The sequence below is a fragment of the Didymosphaeria variabile genome (genome assembly GCF_027946475.1).
Source record: "Didymosphaeria variabile strain IMI 356815 chromosome Unknown scaffold_5, whole genome shotgun sequence".
Lineage (NCBI taxonomy): Eukaryota > Fungi > Ascomycota > Dothideomycetes > Pleosporales > Didymosphaeriaceae > Didymosphaeria > Didymosphaeria variabile.
The window spans coordinates 2,465,141-2,486,440 of record NW_026611624.1 but is presented as its reverse complement, the minus strand read 5'-3'; the positions used below and the strand labels follow the sequence as shown (position 1 = coordinate 2,486,440).

Genomic DNA, 21,300 nt, shown 5'->3' with positions numbered 1-21,300 from the left:
CAGCACGCATCGAAGGACAGTCATGTGCTCTGCTGCGATACTATGCTCCCTCCTCACGGCTGCATGTGGGCAAGCCGAACATCTGTTCGAGGCAGCTTGGCTTCAGTAAGACGCCTCAAGCCGCTAGCTCGCAACCACGGACAACGCAGAGACGTTGCGCAAGCCTAGCGACTGCCGCATGAACCACAGTGTATTCCATCTGGGCTGCGTCTTCGAGCCAGTCCCTAGGTCTACTTGCCATCGTTACACATGCTCTGACTGCACCTACAGAGTGTCGGGTCCGAGTGCTGTGTGACAGTGACGGATTCCCAGCCGTGGTGAGCGTGGGAATACTTGCTTTACCTGAAGGAAAATTGATGGTTGCCATAGTTTTTGATGCTGTTCTGCCCATTGACTTGTTAGCCATGACAGCTTCAACGCCGGCGTCCGCTGTACCACGGCTCCTCTTTTCGGCACGGCACGCCATGCCTTCTCCTCACTGAGCCTGTCGGCATCCCCGGAGCAGTCTCCACGTGGCACGGCATACCGAGAGTGCGGCGCGTACCCGCCTGCTGGACTCTTCCTGCTCAAGACCTGGTGTTCCGTGGCGGGCATCAGACGCGTGTTCACAGCTATCATGCTTGTGCTGCGCTTGCGAGGGAACTTTCAACGCACCACATCTTCTCATGGTGCAACTTGGGCTCATCAACTTCGTGCGCAAGGTCCTTACGAGCTGAAGTTTAAGCCTGTGGATCCTACCAAGCTCATGAGATTCTGAGATCTTGGCACCACACGATAGCTAACGCCGACTGGTTAGCACGATCGACTAGATTGTACGGAGTTGCCCTGGGCGCAGTTCGCAATTCCCGCCGTCTTGCTTGCGGAAAGCATCTGCAGAGCTGCTCCATTGATGCCTCGTCCATGTCCTAGCTCTGTTCTCATGACGACGGCATGTTCGTGAGCGTCGGATTCTCCCTGCTATCAACCTGTTCGGAAGGCAGTGTAGACGCCAAGGCTGGCAGTAAGCGCTGCATGGGCCTGGATGGTGGACCGTGCTATCGAAAGATCCAGGGCTGGCCTCGGGATATCGAAAGGCTCACGTGTGGCACAGTTCGCGGGGGATGAATTGGGAGCCTAGTCAAGTAGTCTTATCTAAGATTGAAGCCTGCCAGCTGCTGTTGCTGCTGGCGTCGAGTCGACAACTCTGCACACAGGTACTTGGAGCGCGCGCAGAAGCCAAACACAGGCGAATGGGAGGTGGAGAGGGTTCCGAAGACGCGCACGTCATCATCTCAGCTGCAACGCCGGCGCGTTGTGCGGCGGTACGCCAGCATCGCGGGAGGACCCTTTCTCCATAGTTTCTACATGCCTAGGGTCTGTTAGTCATCGGCCAGCGTGAAACAGCGGCGACGTTGCACTTGCGCTTTTGTCGGAGCATCGCATTCTAGAAACAGACCTGCAGTGCAATGGCGGGGTCAAGCGGCGTGGGCGTGGGCGTGCTTTCTGATTCTGATAACGGCGCAAACGCCCAGGAACTCAGTGCTTTCTGAGCGGCACCCTACTTGTGCGCTACACCTCGCTACATGTTCACAGTGACAAGCGTGGTGAGACGACGCTGGTCCGCTGGTCCCACACATGCATACTGACTAGTTGCGCTTCCGTCTCCGCCTCCAAGGTGCCCAAGGGTCGCATTGCTACCTCGATATCCCTGGCAACCGAGACGATCCCTCCTTCTTGTTCACAGCACAGCGCATACACAATCCAGGGCGTCGTGCTGCCGCCCAACGCGGCACTGATTGGCGGACCTCGCTACGTTTCAGAGTGATGCGCTCCCGCCGTTAGAGATACCGCTACACCAACACCCTCCCACGCCCACGCAGCAGCCTCGACGTCGCGTGCCCCGTTTCCCCAACATTCCCCCAACCCGCCCTCCGCGCATGCCCACAAGACTCGTAGCGAATACACTGCCACATATAACTCTATACACTGCGGACAACCGTCGCAATGGTCGACGCCTTCAAGGGCAGGTGGAAGGCCAAGCTATTCGCCAAGGACCACGCGGGAGACTCTCCACCAGAAGACCCAAAACCCAAAACGCAGACCTCCTTCAAGCTCAATGAAGATGTGAACGAGTACGCACCCTCTGTGCCCTTTCCACAGCCTATATACCCCAACAGGTGTACCCTACTGACTCCAAGCCTCTAGCTTCCTCAAGCCTTCCACCGAGCGTGCACAAGCCCACAAGGAGGCTGCCGCCTCCGCCTTCCTGAGCACTGCGGGTCGCCCGAAGATCGACGTCGTCAGCGCACAAAGATGGCCCTCCTCGAACGATGTGTTGAACAGCGCAGCGGGGAAAAATGGAGGATTGAGGAAGGGGTCCCGCAAGAAGGGGCTCACCGTTTCCTTCGTGCGCACGCAGCCCGATGTGATCGGCGAGGGCGGCGACGAGTGCGAGGAGCCGTCAATTGAAGTATACAATCGCAAGAAGTCGAACAGCGTTTCGGACATGGATAAGCTAGCAGCGCAGTCGCACCGGGACGATATCGCGCTCGGCGCACGCAGCCCCAAATTCGACGCTCTAGCCAGCCACAATGCGCAGGCTGCGCAGAGAGGCATCGTCACCAGAACGTTGACCAGCGGCGGTGAACTGTCTCCGCCATTGCGGCAGAAGCTCGAGATGGGCAGCATCAACACGCATGCCAGCCCGCCTCCAGAGCCCGCTAAAGGCCTGGGGCACATGGGACTAGGCCAGCGACCAAAGCCGTTGACGAGAGCACCAACCGGATTCGATATCGTAGAGACTGAAGGTCAGACTAATGATCCTAGAAGGCCAAGCATGGACTCTGCATACTCATTCGAGTCGGAAAATATATCCCCAGTACTGTCGAAAAAGGTACCAGAACTCCCACCAATGCAAGAAGAAGAGGAGAATTTCAGACCAAAACCGCTGTCGCGAACACAGACGGGATGGAGCGAACATGCTGGGGACTCCGACAACGAGCCTGCGCCAGCAGTTCCACCACTGCCAGGAATGAAGGAGACCGAGTCAGACTCGCCAATAGATGCAAAGGCGGTGCTTGCTGAGCGCTATCTGCAGAGCGAACCTGCCGACCCCAATTCTTACTCCGCAAGAGTGATACACAAAATGCGGGCAGACGAGGGCAATGCTTTGCATGAAGCTGCACAACGAGCAACCGATCATTCAAAGAGCGATTCCGGCTCGAGTGCCAGTTCGTTTCAACCAGGCTCCGTGCAGTCCAGTGGGTTCGCAGTGGGGACACCACCCGCAACAGTCACTATGCTTGCTGGCAAAACTCCACCACGATTTGCTACCCGCGATCTGGGACCAGCTCCAGAGTCGCCTCAACGCGCATTGGATGTAGAAGATCCCTACAGGTCGAGAGCTCGCGGGCCGTCTCCTGGCAGGGGACCGATGCCTCCAGGAACCCTCCCTCTGGACACTGACCCTCGCCCTTCTTCGTCTTCTTCTGGCCATACCATGCCTTCAGCAGCATCCCGGACGCGCACTTCACCGCATGAGCAAAACTCTGCAGCCACGACTGCGTCAATACAACAAACGCCCTCCACCCTAGAGAACCAACCATTTTCCGCCGTAAGGCAAACCTCCATAGTCCCGACTCCACCGCAGTTCGAGCGACAGGCCTTCGCCTCGCCGCCGCGAGCAGAGCAACCGCCTGCGCCACCACCACACCGTGAGATGCCAGCGCAGCAAACCGCTCCTAGTAACCAACGCCCGCTCCGGCCGCGCCATGATACAGCCACGTCAACGTTAGGTCGCTCAGATACCAAAGTGCAAGCGGAAGGCGCATTCCTAGATTTCGGCGAGCGAGTGGAGCACATGCGTGGGGTCTTCCAATTAATGGCACAGCTGAATGGCCAGATATACGATCATGCGCCAACTGTCTGGCTGCGTGTCGCCAGTTGGTGGTTTCTCAAGGGGCGTGCGGCGATGGAGACAGCCATCAGGAGTCGAGTCAAGACCGCAGAACAGCAGCCAGAACGTCTTATTCAAGCACATGTGGATCTTGCGAAAACATGGTGGATACTCGCCGAAGTCTTTGCTAATCATCCGAAGCTAAGGAAGTTCGGTGATCAACAGATGGCTTCGCAGGCCAATGCAGCTAGGGAGGCCGGGGACGAACACAGTGCAGAAGCGTACGATGCGCACGACGCCATCCTCTCGGCCTTGAAGATGCTGCTAGGATCCATGAAAAGACACCAGAGTATGCCGCCTACACAGGCTCTCATACAGGGTCAACAACAGGACATTTGGGAGACTTATCCCAAATTTGCTCCAGACGCGGCGAGTGTCCTCTCTGCCGCTTCAGCTAAATTGATTGTTGCCGATGGCCAGCAGCCGCGTATCAACCCTATGAAGTTCATGCCCGTGTCGGATACGAAAGCAGACTTCTGTTATTTCAGGATGTTTGCGCAGGTTTCAATGTCGACAGAAGATTTAAACACCGATCGCGCTGTTTTTCCGGTCGTCATTTCTGTACTGAGGTCACGCGACAACTTCAATGTCAAACTCGCGATCAGCAGTCAGACCGAGCTCGTCAATATCATGGTAGGGCCGTCTGCGGATCTTGGTGCCACCTGGAAAGATGTTTCATGGAGATCAAAGAGCCATGGCTTTGCGCTCCAGCTCCGTCACGGGTTCGTTCTGAATGTTGAACTTCTTGATTCCGACTTTCGTAGTCTCTGGAACATTGTCGACCACACGAACCGCGTTGATAGCGCTTTACGGGAACGAAGTGATGAACAGGCTGCATGTGTAATGATGCTTCGCGAAGGAATCTACAAGGATCCGACCAATCCAGCCGCATTTCCAGCAGAGCCTGTTAGAGGCAGCAAATTACTCCTTTTTGAGAAGTTCGATCTGAGTAGCGAGGGCACGGGCAAAAGAAAGCTTCACCGTGGTTACCGAGTAGTCATGGTCACTCATCCCAGAAATCGTACGGTAGGGTTCGTAACCCATGAAGCAGGCACAAAGCAGGAACCATTGAATTTTGCCTACACGACGGAGCCTGATCAAGCCCCTTCGCTAGTCATTCGGTTCCGAGAGGAAATGCCGGACAAGCGGATGAAGATCTGCACCATGCGTATGGTCTTTGGTGACAGCAAGGAGCGAAATCACATTTTCGGGCTCCTCACTTCCTTGAACACCGGCGAATCGGAGAAGATGTTTGCTCAAGTTCCTTTGAAAGCTTACAATATCGAGAGCGCGGACCCGGCGGAAGGTTTCAGTCAAAGTGGAAGCAATGTGCTTAACAAATTACAATGGCTTGAAGCAAAAACTATGAATCAAGATCCCGATGTCTTTGGTTTGGAGTCTGCGCCCACCGTCATGAGCGAAAGCCTGAGAATCTTGTGCAGACACAGCGCTGGCGTTTTTTCGGACCGCATGAACCTTGGTAAGCAATCCGGCTGATTTGTCCTGTGTAATGCTTTTACTGACAGTTTTAGACACGGGAGAGCTGCTTGTTCGATTGCCAACTTCCGGTGCTCCCGAACTTACCTTTCTCAGAAATCCGCAGCGTGACATGGCTATTGCTGTTGATGCGTCGCGCTCGGACAAAGATATACCAGATGCACTGGCAGACCTGCTCCGAACCCTCATTAATGCGTCTACTATAAGGCGGCTGACATTCGCCTCGTATCAAGATCTGCACGCTTTCCAACTTGCTGTCACTGGTTTCTCGGTTCGATTTGATGGGTGAGGATCTTATTACATCTACGCATGCGTGTTTATCACTAACGGTCACTAGTATCGCTTCCACTCTCTCAATCGCTCGACGCCGCATGGTGGTCCCAATCTACAAGCAGTGGACCGCAAACACAATTCGCATTCAGATTGTCGAGCAGGACAACATCGTACAACTTCTCGCTTTCTTCGAAGAGTTCTCACACGCAGACGCCATGAACTTCCAACTCAAGCCGCAAGATGAATTCCAGAAAACTGACAAGGGCGGGAAATCCTCTGTACGGCTTGTGGACTGCAAGTTTGCTTTACCCGTTGAAGAAAGGAAAGGGGAGGGCAAGATGGGTAAAGAAGAGGGAAGGTTGACCGGCTGGGCTGGCATGAAGAGGAGATTCGTCTGTCTGGATCAGATCGAATATCCAGGAGAGCACGACGACATTGTGATATCGTTTGATAGCCAGGAGAGTAAGTGCAGACTCGCCTTTTTCATGTAGATGATGTGCTAACCTATTTCCAGCGCGAGACAAGTTCGCCGAAGCGCTCCCATCGGCGACAGTTTCGCGGAAGTTCACCGTCCGACGGAAGATCTAGTCGTCCGTCTCGACGTTCAACTACTTTCTTTACATCTCGAAACTGCGGAGCAGTCCTTCGATCATTGCTTTAGGGTGCTAGCTCATCTAACATTCCCGAGCATACTTTTCCTTTGTTATTTCAATTTGCGGCACACAACCACCTTGCCTTACAGCATAGCATTAGCACGGAGCGGGGGGCTTCTTCTTTCCAGGGTGGAACGGAAGATATCACAGGGGTGTTTGTGGCGCTTGAAGTTTGTTGAATGAAATTGGCGTGCATGTTGGGACTGCAGTGGATGTTGCTCCCAATCGCGGCGTGGGGACGGTTATGATACCTAGGCATAGGCCAGATGTTATTCTTGTTGCTTTCGTTTAACTTTGATAATGTGATTCTTGAGTCGTGGTGAGTGTCGCCATGGTCACGTGGGCACTGCGTGGTATGACGCAGTGAAGTATGCAAGTCTTGCGATTGGTGGTATTGACGGACGACGCTGGCTCATAATATGGGCCCTGGTAGACAATTTTTCACAGTAAGGTTGCAAGGAGTGCAAATCATTCAACTCAGAGACCGGTTCCTTTTCTGAGTCCCTATCGCGTCGCTGTCGGCGCCCAGAGAAATCGTGTAGGGAATATCTAACTCGGTGGCTTGACGTCGTGATCCCTGCGTCAAGTTACCCACCGACATGTGCCTTTACAGAGTAGCCCGTGACAGTCATGGATCTCTGAGATACTGTTCAGGAAACCATTCCCCGTTGCCAATCAATTGACCGGTCGCTCTATCTTTGAGCTGGTACTCCCAAAATCCACCCTTGTTCCTCGCGAAGCTCTCGACCTTTGGAGGATTACCAATCTGAGTGTTACTGTTCAGAAGTACGACGTTACCCCCTTTTGTGAAGTGAACGCCTTGAGGCACTATTCGTGACCAGTATGGAATCTGTCGTCTGGAAGCCTCCGCTTCTTGGTTCTCGCGCTGTTTCTTGGACCGTACAGGCTCGGATACGATGCTGGTGGGACGTATAGCTTTGCCTGACGAGTGATGATGGTAGAGGCTACGATGCATGATAGGATTCCTCAATGCTTTCGTGATCGTTTGGCGATGCGGATGCGGGTGCACCAGCGGGTTCCTCATTGCTTTTATCGTCGCTTTGAAGCATCCTGGGTCTTCCATCGCCGATCCTCCAATTGCCATGCTCCTCTGTAGCGATGAATCCTTCGTCGAAAAACCACTTTTCCAGTTTTTTGTCAACGTTCCATGTAGCAACGTCACCGGGGTCAGTTCCTCGCCCATTTCGAAAGTCTTCAAGATGCCGCCCAACATGTTCCATCCGTATTTCCCAAGATGAAGGCCCAGTGAAGCGTTGATCGCAGAACAAACATGCGAACTGAGGCGGCGTGCTACAAATGAACTGAAAGTGTGTTCGTTCATTCTCATCTATGCTGTCCTCGGTCACAGGTTGTTCGCGGGACTGGCGACTTGCGTTGACTGGTGCAGCGTGCATCCGCCGTATATGTTGCGAGACAAGATCCTTCCTACTAATTGATTGTGATATACTACTTCATAGTCACAAGGATCCACCGTAGTACTAAATAGGTCGCATCTCTAAGATCATAGCTTGACATGCCGTGTGCTTAGGTGCTTCTTCTTTGCATTCGCCTTTGGTTGAGAGCGTGGGTCCGCATCCGCACGGTATGAACACAAATGGTAGGGACGCCCTTCGCTTGATTCGGTCGATTGAACATTACACACGTTGCTAAGAGGCTTGTGGGTATACGTATGACTATGGAGGACTTGTACGCCGACGTCTTGTCGATTGTTTTGGCACATAGATCGCGTCAGTTAGCTATGTGTACTCAGATTCATCGAGTGTGCCTTTTGGGACCCCTAGCCATCCGGTCAGAGTTTTGGTACTCCATATCTCTGGAGCCTGGATCTCGAAAAGTGAGATGATGTAGATTGGAATGTAGTAAGCCAGGCTCGAGGGAAGAAGCATCTTTTTGAATGGTAGATTCTTGGGGTCCTCCATCATCTCGAGTGAGTTTCTGGAGGCCAATACTAAGGATCTCGGCATGCCGTCCTCTTCGCTTTCATCGTCACCTCTCAAAGGGGAATACAATCTATTCTCTAATGCATCATCTCCTCGTAAATTACTATTAAGTTTCTACAACTGGGACCACCGTGCGAGGAAGGGCGAAAATAGTTTGGATTTTGCTGATAATTGAAAGACTTGACACTTTCCTGTATATCCCCGGGTTGAGTGTAGTCGCAATAGGTGCCATCGACCGTACTACAACTGTGGTCGCGGTCTCTAGTCCAGTAGTATCTCCTCCGATTTTCAGAGGAGTAGCGCTACTTTCAAAGAACAGAGCGCTTTGTGACAGGCTTGGGACAGGTCTCGACTCTTTCAAATGAGATCTAGAATACCGCGACCGTCTATAAAGAACTCTATTGTGCCGCACCACCATCGAAAAAGCAATTAGAGTCAGCAGGTTCTCAATGATGTCTGTACGGCAGTAAACCTGCAATAACGAACGAGATGAGGCCTGCAGTTCCGGTTCTATGACGGTTTCTTTTCCGTCTACGATTTCTTGGATTTGAAATGATTATGTTGGTTCGAGATTTGGCAAAGCTTTACTCGGTCTACGGAGGCTTTACATAGGAAGCCTCGTATATCACGTTAACATGGTGCATGTTTCATTTTGGCTGCAAATGAATCCTGTGGTGGAGAATCTTTTCTGCAGCCCGTTTGGTAAGGGAGACACAGGGAGGATCAACGACAACACTCTGATCTCTAACCTCAAGATTAGTGATATTTCTACGTGGAATAGCTCCGTCTGCTTATTTCGGATCATGAGCCACAACCTCAATCTCAACCTTCATATCATCATCGCCCAACCTCGGCACGCCCACACACGTCCAGATTGGCGAATGGCGCGGCATCCACTTCTTGAATCCCGCCGTCATCGCCTCAAGCGCCTCATCGTTCATTGGCACATGATAGCTGTTTACTCGGAAGACCTGCTCCCAGCCTTTGCCGCCAGCATCGCGCAGGTTCAGGTCTACGTTGGCGAAGGCTTGCTCGATTTGCTTGTTGATTTCGCGGTGAATCTCGCCGGTTTGTGGGTCCCAGCCGCCTAAGAGGGTAGTTAGGAGAGTGTCTAGGAGGATGGTAGGGAATGGCAAGGGGAGACTGGAAAGAAAGGACGGGGGGCTACCTTGTCCGGAGCATTCAATGCGATCACCCACTCTTACAGCTTGCTGATAGCCATGCTGCTTGAGCTTTTGCTCACCGACGCCTTTGTGACTAATACAAGATATTAGTATACCACAATCATGATAATGCAATTCATGGACAGCACGTACGCGTAGTATTGAAGGTGCGACATCTTGAGGATGAAGTTTTGGAAGAAAAGGTTACGTGTAGCAAGCAGTCTCGCGAATGTTGAAGCGGTTGTTCAGGAATGCGGACATTGGTATGTACCCCTCCCTCACATGCAGTACTCTTTCTTCACTTGGTCTACAATGGAACATGACTGTCGTTCGCTACTGCAACTTCACGTCATTGCTTTGAAATCCATCCACGAGCAAGTGGGGAATGCGGAATTCATAATCCTCTGCAACCCTACGTTTTCAACGACCTCGAGCTTTCAGGTCTCGTCAAGATCATCACATAGCTTCTTTTGGTTTCAATGACAGCTGGTGCAATGATGCTGAACAACAGTAATCCCCCTTCTCGCATTCATTACTCCGAGCAGGTGGAATCCTGCTGTCGTAGTCGGACCGGTTTGCTCTGGTACCCCGCTTCAAACTCAACATCTTCCAAAGACTTCATTCGCGCATGTTAACTTGGCAATATTCACAACCGGTCTTCCCTCCCCTCGCACTATCGTAAGCAGAAGTGCCACGTGAGTACCTCCTCCGAAAACGGCCCGATGATCCCACAAATCTATCGGCCCTACATTCACCACCCCACGCGGCCACACAGGCCCAAAACACGTCCGCAACGCGTCGCTTCCATCGCCGCATCGCGTGGCCCGCCTACGTCTTCCATCTTCTCGCCCACCAACACAATTTCGCTTGTTGTGCCCAGGCATATGCCGCTGTAATATGGAAATCATGCACGCATGGGAGTCTAAGCAGGGCTGCAATTCATGCGCGTGGGTGTTGACGCGAGCAAAGAAGATGGATCATGACGTGGGAAGCGGACGTGTGCGTTGTTGCGAGTCATTGCCAGGTACGCGAAGACACTTGCGGAAGGCACGTGCACTGGGCGGTCGTTGCGTGCAGTGGGCAAGAACCCGTTCAGGAAGCCCGTTACACGTTAAATCCACAAGCAGCTCGTCCGCTCGTGTGGAGCGCTTGACTCGGCAGCCTTCCACTCGCCATCCGGTTCCTGGGACCTGCATCTGCACCGGAAACTCGGACCATCCGCTGAGATCGGTATCAGATCCATATCAGCCCTGCCCCTTCTGTATAGCTTCCGACAACTTCAGCTCCCATGACCTCAGGCATTCATGCAGAAGCCAGGCATCTGCTCGCCCGAACAACGATCCTGGGACCCGCCAACCTGGCCATGGTACCCACGCCCTGGCGTGATTTCCACGGCGCATGAACTTCATCTCCAGGCACCGAGAGGACAACGCGCGGTTCGCAAGCTCACTGGTCAGAATCTCAAGGGGATACAAGCCAGGCAATCGGACGGTCTGACAAATACGAGACGGAGGGTTCGGCAACAGGCGGAGGATATGCATCGTGTCCGCTTTTGCATTGCGGTTCTGCTGGCATTCTCGAGATGCGAGTATCAGACGGCAGATGAGCAGGGAGAAAAGCGATTCTGTCAAAATGCAGACAGGCTATGCTCAAACTTGACACTGCGCTCGCTTGCTGACGTGCGAGCCGGCAGTGGGATTAAGCTTTGATCGGCGAACTGCATCAACATGCCTGATAAAGGGGGAACGGCGACGGGACAGATGCGGCGCCACAGAACTGGGGGATGTGGCGTCACACCACCGATTCAACAGCCCTGACTAAAAATATCTTGACCGTGCATGCTGCAGCGGCAATGCGAGACGAGCTGTCAACCTGTCAGACATCAAGAGGTGCTATCGTTCTGACTCGTGGTCAGGAACGCGTTTGATTCGTGGAAGAGTTCCCATTGAGCTAGCGCACCATAGAGAAGAGTGCATGCACGGCGGCCGATACGTGAACGTCTGCAGAGCTGTTCTTCGTTCCTAACGCAGTTGTCTAGCAAACTCCAAATGATGGATCAGAGATAAAGAAGCAGTCTTATCAAGCGCTTTAGGCCAATGTTTGCAAGACGCGGATTGTTGGGCTGGTAAGACTTCTCATGGGTATTCGACACTTTCACCCTCCCAATACTCCAGGGCTTAGTCTCACATCATTGATTTCCATGACTGCTCTTGAGAAGATCACTAGCGTTCGAAATCCGAAAATCCTGGTGTTGAACAGACGGCAGTCGCTCATACAGCGCCTGAGCGGTACGGCCTGTTTCACGTGCTGCACGTGCGACGAGTGGTGTAGGAGAACTGTAGCGCTAGTTCGAAAACGCCCGAAACGGATCGTAGGGGCTTCGTATCAAGTAATCAAAGGACTTGGGAGACGAAGTCACACGGCTGTGAATGGTTTGCAGTGTTTGGAAGCGTGTCTCTGCGAAGCTGTCTGCGCGTTTTGTACATGGACTGAATTTAGAGATTCCTTCATGATGGAAAGGTTTGATTGACTTGAGCTTTGCGTGTGTTCTGGTGAAGACTGAAGTGTGAGTATTGCTGCGCGTTGCCTTTGGCCAGGACCGTCGTCATTATGGAAATCATCGGCCTTAGTCCCTCAAAGCGTGCTGCGTGGTCGCGATCCTGAGGCAACACTTGCCTCAAATAAGGGGCGCATAACAACGAGCCGCGCGCCAAGCGATCAGCCTGCACTCCTCCAAGTCACATCACACCTCTGTATCAGATCTCTCAGAGCCAACTGCAAGGTACGATCGTCAAGGGTGGCACTCATCGGCCAAGTCAATTTTCAATTGTTTTTGCTGCCTTTGGTGTTACCATATCGCTAATACTATTGCACCCTTGGTGTTTTGATTCTGAAGTAATTGAGACCAGCCGAAATACTCCTTGGCGAGGGTGAGTGTTGGCGACTAATCGTCTGTGACCGACACAAATCCACTGCCACCAACAAATCGCACTAAAGGAGTAAGGTAAAATAGGAGTTAACGAAAGTAAGAAGAAAATTCGTCCGAAAGCTGAAAGGGAAAATGATTCCGAAGTAGCCACCAAAGATGTAGTCTATTGAGCGCGGGGATGCTTGTCTTCCGTCAATAAGCTAGCAATGGGCATGTTGTCGCGAGGAGCAGAACTCCAAGTGCCAGCCCTGGGTCGGCCAACAGAGGGTACCGGCATGGGCAGCACGTAAGGCATGCGCTCAGGAGCCGAAACGCCGCTGATGTTCATGGCGCCGAAGTGTTTACCGGCATCATTGCTGATCGGCGAGGCATAGGCGAAGGGCGAAGGTTTCAGTACAGGGTTATGCATCATGCTGCCATCGGGAGAAGCATCCGGAGTAGGTGGGCGGACCGCGTTCGAACCAGAACGCCAGATTTCCTCAAGCTGAGCCGGGGGAAACGTCAGCGCCGTAATCGGCAGCAATGGTAGCCCAAAAGTGTTGACGGCGGGCTTCGTAGATCGCACGAAGACGGTCAGTATCGACAACCTTGGGCTGGTGTGCCACACCAGTGTTGATGCGGAGCGCGTTGTGGGGCTCAGGAGACTGTCGTGGAGTCATGGGACGCGGCTTAGGAAGGAGGATTTTATGCTGGTTGCGACCGGGAGAGGTTCCGATTGAAGCGGCCCTAATGTGTGGGGCTGCCGCCGGTGTAGCTCATGGGCGAGCCGTGGCGGGACGATGGAGAGTACTCATCATTGTCCACTGCCATTGAATAAGCCGGAGACTGGCCGGCGGAGCTGCAAGAAGTCGCCGAAGAAACAGACGAGGTGCGCTTACGGCGATGGCTACCGTGCGACAACTGGTGGTAATGCAGACGGCATGCCAACTCGGTCTTCTTGAGATGTGCAGCAATGTGCTTGTAAGGCATCTTTTGCATGCGGGTTTGCAAAAGGTAGTTCTCCTAGTTTTTGTCAGAAGCTGTCGGCATCGCTGAAGAGAGTGAGAATTACCTCTTCTTCGGACCAAGACCTGTTGCCACCGGAAGACATCTTGCGTGCTCGGAGGCTGGAGCTGGGAGAGTGTGTGTCCATCTCAGCAAGCGGTGAGAGGATCTGAGGCTGATGGTGAAGCATGTTGCGTGTGTATGTGTATGTGTATGTTATGTCGTGAGTGTTGGTGTAGGGACTGGTGATTTGAGAGGATATCGTGAATTCGTCGTAGTGATGCCTTGCGGTTGTCGTCGAGGCTGGCTCGTGAAAGAATGTATTACAAGTGTGTAGGCCCACACGGAGTAATTGCTCAGCAATGTGAATTAAAGAGTGTAAGGCAGCCCAACCAGTGGGGAGTAAAAGAAAGTAATTACAAGGCTGCTAAGAGAAAACAAAGACGACCCGTTGGAACAGTTGCAGTTGACGCCTGGAAATCTTGGGGCATCCGTCATGATATACAGTTCGGACAGTGACAAGAAACGTACCGTTCCCGGGCCAGCAGGCGGCATGGCTGATTGGAGTGGCAGGTTCTGATGTTAGCAGCGTTTTCAAACCCCAATCCTGCAGCTACGTTTTGATCGTCGTCATGGTGGACGTCGGCGTTCGACGCTCAAATGTTTGGAAAACCCTTGACACGAGACATGCTAAGCTTGAAAGGGATGGGACGACAGTTTGGACAAGATCTGGACGTCGGAGAGACAGACGAAAATGCATGAAAGTCCCGCACGCTTGGGGAATAGCAGAGGCAGTTTCAAAACTCGGCGCGTTAGAGCGGGGGATGTGCGGCCGTGCTGGCGAAGCGAGACGTTTGACAGAGTGTTTAAGGGAGTAAACAAGCTCACCCGTAGGTCCGTCAACCACGGGCGCTAACTGAAAAGAAGGGGTGACAGGCGCCGGGGGGAGCCGTGCGCAGTAAGGTTAATCGTGTTCCGAGAGCGAAGGCCTGCACAGAGATGAACTGAATTGCAGCGCAGACGACTTGGACGAGATTCGCGTAGAGAACGAGCAAAGTGAAGCTGAGGACCAAGACGCTACGAAGTCACGATGACCACGCGTACAACGAGGCATTGCAGACGCCGTGAGACGCGCGAAACAAAGACACTCGGAAGCGCTGCGATCCGCCTAGAGCATGACGATAGAGGTGTTCCGTCCCAGCTGTTCCATGACAGCGGCCCATAGCCAGCGTAGCGGCGGTGAGTTGGAGATGTGGCAGTTGAGCGGTTCGCTCAGCCACCTGAGACGCGAGCGCTACCTTGACTGTTTGAGGGATGCTTGGCGGCTCGAAACGCAGAGCACGGAGGAAAACTTGATAAGAGAGGGCGCCCCGCCGTGGGGCAGAGCTGGAAACAGCACTGTTTGTCGTTCATCTTCAGTAGCACAGGCAGCATCTTGTTGTGTGGCGCGGAGCGGGCGCTTGCCATGGAAGGACGGCGACGTCTGCCCTCGCAGACGCAGGGCAAGGCGGTCTCTCTTCGCCGGCGCAGGGTCTGGCTGAATTCTGGCAGCGGTGGCAGCTGGATAATTAGATGCAATCTCGAGACGGGCGACCCAATTGGTGGCCGTGGAGTTGTCGTGATGCTCACAGCGACGTGGTGTCGTTGTAGTGCACGACAGTGAGTGTTGGCTGCCTGGTGCCTTCCCACACCGATGACTAGTGGCAGGTGCAAGTCAGCGGGGGAAGCAGCGACCGGTGCACGCGCCACTCGCACCGCGGCCGCACATGTCTTATCAACACCAAAGATACCCAAAGATACCATCATCACCACTCCGCTAGTCGACGAGGGCCTGTCTCCGTGGCTGAAGCTCGACCTTGGGACCGTCTGCGCCTGAGGGCGCGGTCTCGATCCTCCGTTGCCGTCTCGTTCGTACCCAGAACGGCTTCGGACCCCGCCTTGCTGTTGGTCTACTTCATGCACGAGGTCGTCACGCGCTGTCTGCACCCCGCTTGCTTTGTCGTCGCAACTGAAAAGCCACCTAATTCATACAGGATGAGGCTACCCCGCTTTCTCCTCTGCCGTGTCCTGCCATGTATAGAGACCCCCTCGCCCACACTGACTACACCACGGTCGAGGTACCAGGTACTTGACCTATACTCTAGCTGGCCGGCATCTGGCTAAGAACCCCAAGTATCCTGGTCGTCCTCCACAGCCATGCCTCCCCCTCTATCCTCATTCGTCCGCCTTCAGCCAGCCTGACCCTTTTGTATCTCCATGTACTGATCAGCGCTCGCTCCGGGGCGCGATCTGCCTGTGAATATCATGATGATCAACTCCCTTCAGGCACCTACTTGTCCTCCCTTCTAAGTGCGGGTCTGCCTTTCTAGCCGGAGCATGACCTTGCTCTGTAGGCTCATTGTAACCCCCAAATACGCTGCTAGAGCTGCGCATCATGTCGTGAGTCTACTTTAAAACACAGCTGTACCTGCCCTCGCCTGGTCTGAGCTCTGTGCACTGCGTACTCACTTCACCTTCACCTGCTCGTTGAGTTCGCTGACCTTGTACGCGCTGCGTCCCACAGCACCTCACCGGCCTCTAAACGCAACCTGAAGCCCTCACCCATCGTGGCAAGCGCGCAGCAGAACGCCCAGTTCGCCCCTTCCGCCGAACTGCCGAAGATACAACCCGCGTCCACGGCGCCGCCACAAGAGTCGTCCGGGTCGGCGGCGCAACCCCCTTCGCCAGTTGGCACACGCAAACGCAAGTCAGTGAGCCTTAAACACCCGTCCGATCAGATGGCACACGCTCCGGCAACGGCAGGCGCGGCGGAGAATGTGGAGGCTCCGCCTGCCGCCGACACTGAAGCGCCTGTGCAGGAGCCAAAGGCAAAGAAGAGCCGCACAAACACACCGTGGACGCCAGCAGAGGAGCAGAGGCTGAAGCAGATGAGGGATGCTGGCCACAGCTGGAGCGAAATCGCAAAGGTATAGGACCAGCCAACTGTGCGATACGCACACATTGTGACAGACTCCACTCGAGGGAGGCTGCACTTCTAAAAAAGGCTGGGCTGACTTGTCCTTTACCTCAGACATTCCCTCAGCGAACAGAAGGAAGTGTCAAAAAGCACTGGTACAAGGTATGCTGTCGCTGTTGGCCGTCTTGTACTGGTCTCTGCTGATCACAAACGCTGCAGGACATGCACTATGCCGAGTTCGGGGAAGACGAGGTGGGTCCTGGCTTGCGTCGCAGGCAACTGATGGCTCTCCCAGCGTGTACATGCTAACCAAACAGAAACAGAGTGCAGCACTGCTGGCTGCGATTAAGGAGTACGACGCGAACAAGTGGAAGGTCGTCGGTCAAAAGGTCGGCAAGCCAGCAAAGGTAATTTGACGCATCCTATGGGATCCAGGATGCAGTACAATGTTGACTGACGGCATGCAGGCGTGCGAGCAGTATGCAAAAGAGCATTTTGGCGGAAGGGCCTGACTGATCTGATTTGCAAGGTTTACGTTTACGAAGGACAGAATTTGCATCGTGCCAGGTTGTAAACGCGGTGGTTTTACGTATGATACCAATTCCCTTGAGTGTTTTCTTCTTCAGGCGCATGGTGTACACAGAAAGCTGTGGGCAGCCGCTCGTCTTGCTAGGGTCTTCGGACACTGTTACCGATGGCGAAGTTTCAGGGGTCTCTGGTCAAAAAGGATTCATCACAGCAGCAATGTTCTCTCTTTGGGACTCCCCTACTCTTCTCGGCACCAGGTCGTCTTTCGGAGGATTAATTTGGGTGCAGATTCGTTTGTAAGACGTAGCGAGAGGCCTGCTGCGGATCGGAGGCAGACCTGGGGCGAATCTGGGGTATCTGGATGCAGTGTTTCCGGGTCCTGGGATCGCTGTCCGGCAGTCATTGGTCGAATATAAAGGGTTTTTCTTGGTCTCGCAATCCCGTCGCGTTTGTTTCGGATGTATGCGACGACGAGCTTGACAGGCTACATTTGCCGAGATAGCCTCTTGCCGTTCGTCGATCATTTTGCTTTTGGAGCATCGTTGGCTGTGGCTGCTGCACGTAGCCGACCTTTGTTGCCACAGCCATTGCCGTGCACTCGTGGTCCATTGTTTGCTGCGCCGCCGACGGATCCGTCTTCGCACGGCTCGTGGGACCAACAAGGCAAACTCATCGTCTCCATGCGCTCGCGTAACGGCCACGACGGACGGTTGTCGGCAGCGCCAGATATCGAAGCGAGCCGGACTGGCGCATGCGCATCGTTGGAGGATGCCAGGGACAACCACGTCGACGAGACCGGACGTGCTGCTGAACTCGCGCAAGACGCGGTACCGCGGCCAATACAGTACTTGCCCCGGCCTCGCGCGTGGCTCGCGGGTTCGGGCGCGCGTGTGATGGAATGCGGAGCGAGCTTCCTATCGAGAGTGCGCCGATGCTGAGGCGTGCCGGCTCCATCCCACGTCGACTCCTCAGCCTAAATGGCTAATAGGTGCAGCAGCTGGTCGAGTAGACATCTCCAGCAAGGCGCAACGCAGCGGTATCACAACACTAAAGCTCCGCTACAGTACGTACCTCCGCCGCCATGGCAAGGAAACCCCGGCCTGTTGTGGCAGGTCCACAGGTCGTGCGCAGGTCGGATTGCGCCCGGTCACGTGCACCTTGGTGACATGATCTCATTGTGGGCCGCAGACGTGGGAGGCATTGTGTAAGTGCAACATGCAACACTGAGCGTTCCTCTGCGCTGAGCGGCGCGCGACATCCTTTTCATCCCGTCTACTCGCACTATGCAGTCGAATGAATGCGGGCGAGCACACCCTCGACGCCAAGCATCCCACCAGCCACTCGCCTGAGATGCGCGCCTCGCTTCTGTCTTCTCTACACAGTACATTGCTTCACCCCGTCGTTATGTGAAACCATCCAATACTTTGTGCAGTGCCCATCTGTCCATCTCCCGTCGCCACCACGTTGCTATTGTTGTAGCGTTCCTACTCTGTAGCGCCTTCGTGCGTCATGCCCCTTCGCGTCGACCGTCGATCTGACGGGCACTATAGGACCGGGGTGCTATATGTAGCGCCTGAAACAGCATTGCATGGGCTGATGATGCCTGCGTCAGGGAACCACCAGCCCGCCGACGGCTTCCAAGCGGGTGCTACGCTTCCATTGCCGGCATGTCTCTGCTTTCGCGTCGGGAGCTTCGCCGCCCAGGGCATGAACGCTCTTTAGCATTTCTTAGCATTGCCAGACTTCCTCCTGAGGCGTTAAAGTTCGTCAGAATCAGGCCCCAACGCATGGCAGGTTCTGAGGGGGGTCAGTAATTCACGAGAATTGAGCATGACTTCCGCGGACCCGCCGGTCCTGCGCTTCAAGCTCGCCTTTCGCCTGTCGTCGCATCAATCTAGCATACGATGGTCGGCCAGGTGGCGGCACTGCTTTGGGAACTGCTCATCTTCCCCTGCGCTGGCTAGCCGGTTCGGAACGATCTTTCATGCGCCTACTCCTGGCCACCACGCTTGGACACCCAGGATCGCGCGTGCAGCAGAGCAACGGCGCTGGAGATCTTCTCTGTGCATTCTAGAAGGAGGGCCGCGCTACCATGGCCACCCCTCCCCCGCCACCTGGATTGGACCGCTGTCTTCAATCTTGCGCTGTCAGCCACTCATAACACGGACCCACGGTGCGGTGTCTGTGTACATGCCCTTGCGAATACCCTCCAGATCTAGCGCCAATCTGCTGCCCTGGTTGATCACCGCATTGTGCTTGACGTAGAATCCGCTGAGGCTTGCCAGGACCGTCTCGAGGGAAGGCCCATGTGTCTTTCGTGCTTGGACACAGAGTCCGTGTGGCAATCGCACAGGCTTAGAAGGGACAAGGGCTTTAGAAGGCACAAAAGTGCCCGAAATTTCTACAATGCTTGCCCTCCTATCTTGCGTGAGCAACATGTTATAATGCACAGCGCACCCGTCCGTACCTCGAGCACTACTAGTTTCTCCAAGGCTATATTCGGGCATCCCAACGCTTAACACACGCGATAAGATTCTGCTGGCTGATGGCGCGTCGCTCCGGGCCTTACCTGCTACAACATTTGATATAACAAAACACGAACCTACCCCGAACGCGTACCTTCGGCGGCGCACCCGCGCACCTCAAACTGGGCATCCTTTCTGGTTCAGGTCTCACTGCGGCGGCCTGCCAGAGCAAGCTAGCTCTGGTAGTCTCCATGCATATTCGCAACACTGGCGAGTCCTTCCCGAGGCCATTTCCTCGACTACAGCGTGCCAGGCGACTCCGGCGAGGAACATTCTATTCCGACGTCAAACGTCGAACATCCACACCATGTCCTCCATCACCCCTACGGAAGCCTGCCCTCGGGCTACTACCATCAGCTGCAGCCACATCCGTCTCAAACGCTTCAGCATGCTGGCGCCCATCATCCCGCGTACACAGATATCGAGGCGCATCCACCAATCCACCAGTCGCATCAGCACCTCCTACGCCATCCCTCCATGTCGCACCCATCCCCTTCCTCTTACGATGTGGGCTATCCGCAAACCCCGCAGCAGGCCGCGCAAAGTCGCAAGCGCAGTCGTGCCGAGGAGCACCTCCAGCAGTTAGATCTTCCAAATCCTCTGGCGCAACAGCAACCCGATCCATACGCGTCTGGCTCTATACAAGTCCCGCCATCCCACCCGGGATATTCCCTCCAGCCATTTCAACAACATCCGACCCCGCAATCCGCTGCGGCGCCAACCCACCATCACCATCATCTCCCCAACCAAGGCGCGTCCTCTAGCAAGCGCGTCCGTATGGAGGGCGCACCACCTTCGCCAGCGCAGCCCCATGGGCCTCCCAATGTTGTTGGCCAGGAAGGCATGCCCATGCCAGCTCCACGACCTCGTGGTCCCAAGCTCAAGTTCACGCCAGAGGATGACCAGCTACTTGTCGACCTCAAAGAGAAGAAAAACCTCGCTTGGAAGCAGATCGCCGACTTCTTCCCGGGTCGCAGCTCTGGTACTCTGCAAGTGCGGTATTGCACGAAGCTCAAAGCAAAGACAACTGTCTGGACGGATGAAATGGTGAGTGCCGTCACTTCTGAAACGCAAGACGTCGAGTCGTGCGCCCACAACGTCGGCGATGCTAACCTAAAGGGGACATACAGGTCCAGAAGCTTCGCACAGCAATGCACGAGTACGAGAACGATCGTTGGAGGATCATTGCCTCGAAAGTCGGGAGCGGCTTTTCCCCGGCGGCATGCAGAGACAAGGCGCATGAGTTGGAGACTGGGGAGGTGGTCGAGGATCCTGAAGACGCTGCGTACACGCAATCGCAACTTGGCGCACCTGGCTCCAATGAAGCAGGGCCTTCGTTCCAGTCGAACGATCCGAATGCTCCTTACCAATGACTGGCCGACGAATTTCAGGAGGCGCTGGTGATCTAATGGCAGCGGGACGTCCAAGCCTGGGAATTGTGCTGGTCACGGCCTATAACGCGCATTCGCGTGTGAGGGAACCCTGGGGCTCACATTATAATCACCTTATTTCTACGACGTACAACGAATTTCGCATTTCGCTTCACTACACTCTTTCCGGCACTGACTCGTCTGCACCGGCAGATACCTTTCGAATTAGCCAACTGAGCACGATATACGGTAAAGCATAATGGACAATGCTAAATGGAGGCGGGCACATTTTGGAAACATATCTACTACCGTTCACGATTGCAAAGAGGACATCGGCAATGCCGTCAGCAACGACACACCGAGAACGTCGAAGGCAACAACTCTGCGCTTAGTTTCAGCAAATGCAAATTGGACGCCGAGTGCGTTTAGAAAAGGAAGATAGAGATACCCTGTTTGCGTGGAGTTTGAGTGTGTGTTGTTGCGAGAGTTCGCTTTGGACCTTCCCTTGTACTACTATTTCGTAACAC

At 54.4% G+C, this 21,300-nt stretch overlaps 5 protein-coding genes across 5 annotated transcripts; 3 read left to right on the top strand and 2 right to left on the bottom strand.

Moving 5' to 3' along the window:
- Positions 1 to 1,983: 1,983 nt before the first annotated feature.
- On the top strand, positions 1,984 to 6,292 carry N0V89_007293 (uncharacterized protein; the record flags this gene model as incomplete). Its single annotated transcript, XM_056216057.1, has 5 exons — positions 1,984 to 2,111; positions 2,185 to 5,414; positions 5,467 to 5,716; positions 5,769 to 6,166; positions 6,219 to 6,292. The coding sequence occupies 5 exons, from the start codon at positions 1,984 to 1,986 to the stop codon at positions 6,290 to 6,292; spliced, it is 4,080 nt and encodes a 1,359-aa protein (XP_056070304.1).
- Positions 6,293 to 9,109: 2,817 nt separating this feature from the next.
- On the bottom strand, positions 9,110 to 9,657 carry N0V89_007292 (uncharacterized protein; the record flags this gene model as incomplete). Its single annotated transcript, XM_056216056.1, has 2 exons — positions 9,110 to 9,575; positions 9,635 to 9,657. 2 exons carry the CDS (start codon positions 9,655 to 9,657, stop codon positions 9,110 to 9,112), a joined length of 489 nt encoding a protein of 162 aa, XP_056070303.1.
- Positions 9,658 to 13,136: 3,479 nt separating this feature from the next.
- Positions 13,137 to 13,500, bottom strand: N0V89_007291 (uncharacterized protein; the record flags this gene model as incomplete). Its single annotated transcript, XM_056216055.1, has 2 exons — positions 13,137 to 13,412; positions 13,462 to 13,500. 2 exons carry the CDS (start codon positions 13,498 to 13,500, stop codon positions 13,137 to 13,139), a joined length of 315 nt encoding a protein of 104 aa, XP_056070302.1.
- A 2,328-nt stretch (positions 13,501 to 15,828) lies between these two features.
- Positions 15,829 to 16,366, top strand: N0V89_007290 (uncharacterized protein; the record flags this gene model as incomplete). Its single annotated transcript, XM_056216054.1, has 2 exons — positions 15,829 to 15,833; positions 15,958 to 16,366. 2 exons carry the CDS (start codon positions 15,829 to 15,831, stop codon positions 16,364 to 16,366), a joined length of 414 nt encoding a protein of 137 aa, XP_056070301.1.
- A 3,514-nt stretch (positions 16,367 to 19,880) lies between these two features.
- Positions 19,881 to 20,776, top strand: N0V89_007289 (uncharacterized protein; the record flags this gene model as incomplete). The annotated part of the gene is made up of 2 exons (XM_056216053.1): positions 19,881 to 20,450; positions 20,534 to 20,776. The coding sequence occupies 2 exons, from the start codon at positions 19,881 to 19,883 to the stop codon at positions 20,774 to 20,776; spliced, it is 813 nt and encodes a 270-aa protein (XP_056070300.1).
- Positions 20,777 to 21,300: the final 524 nt, after the last annotated feature.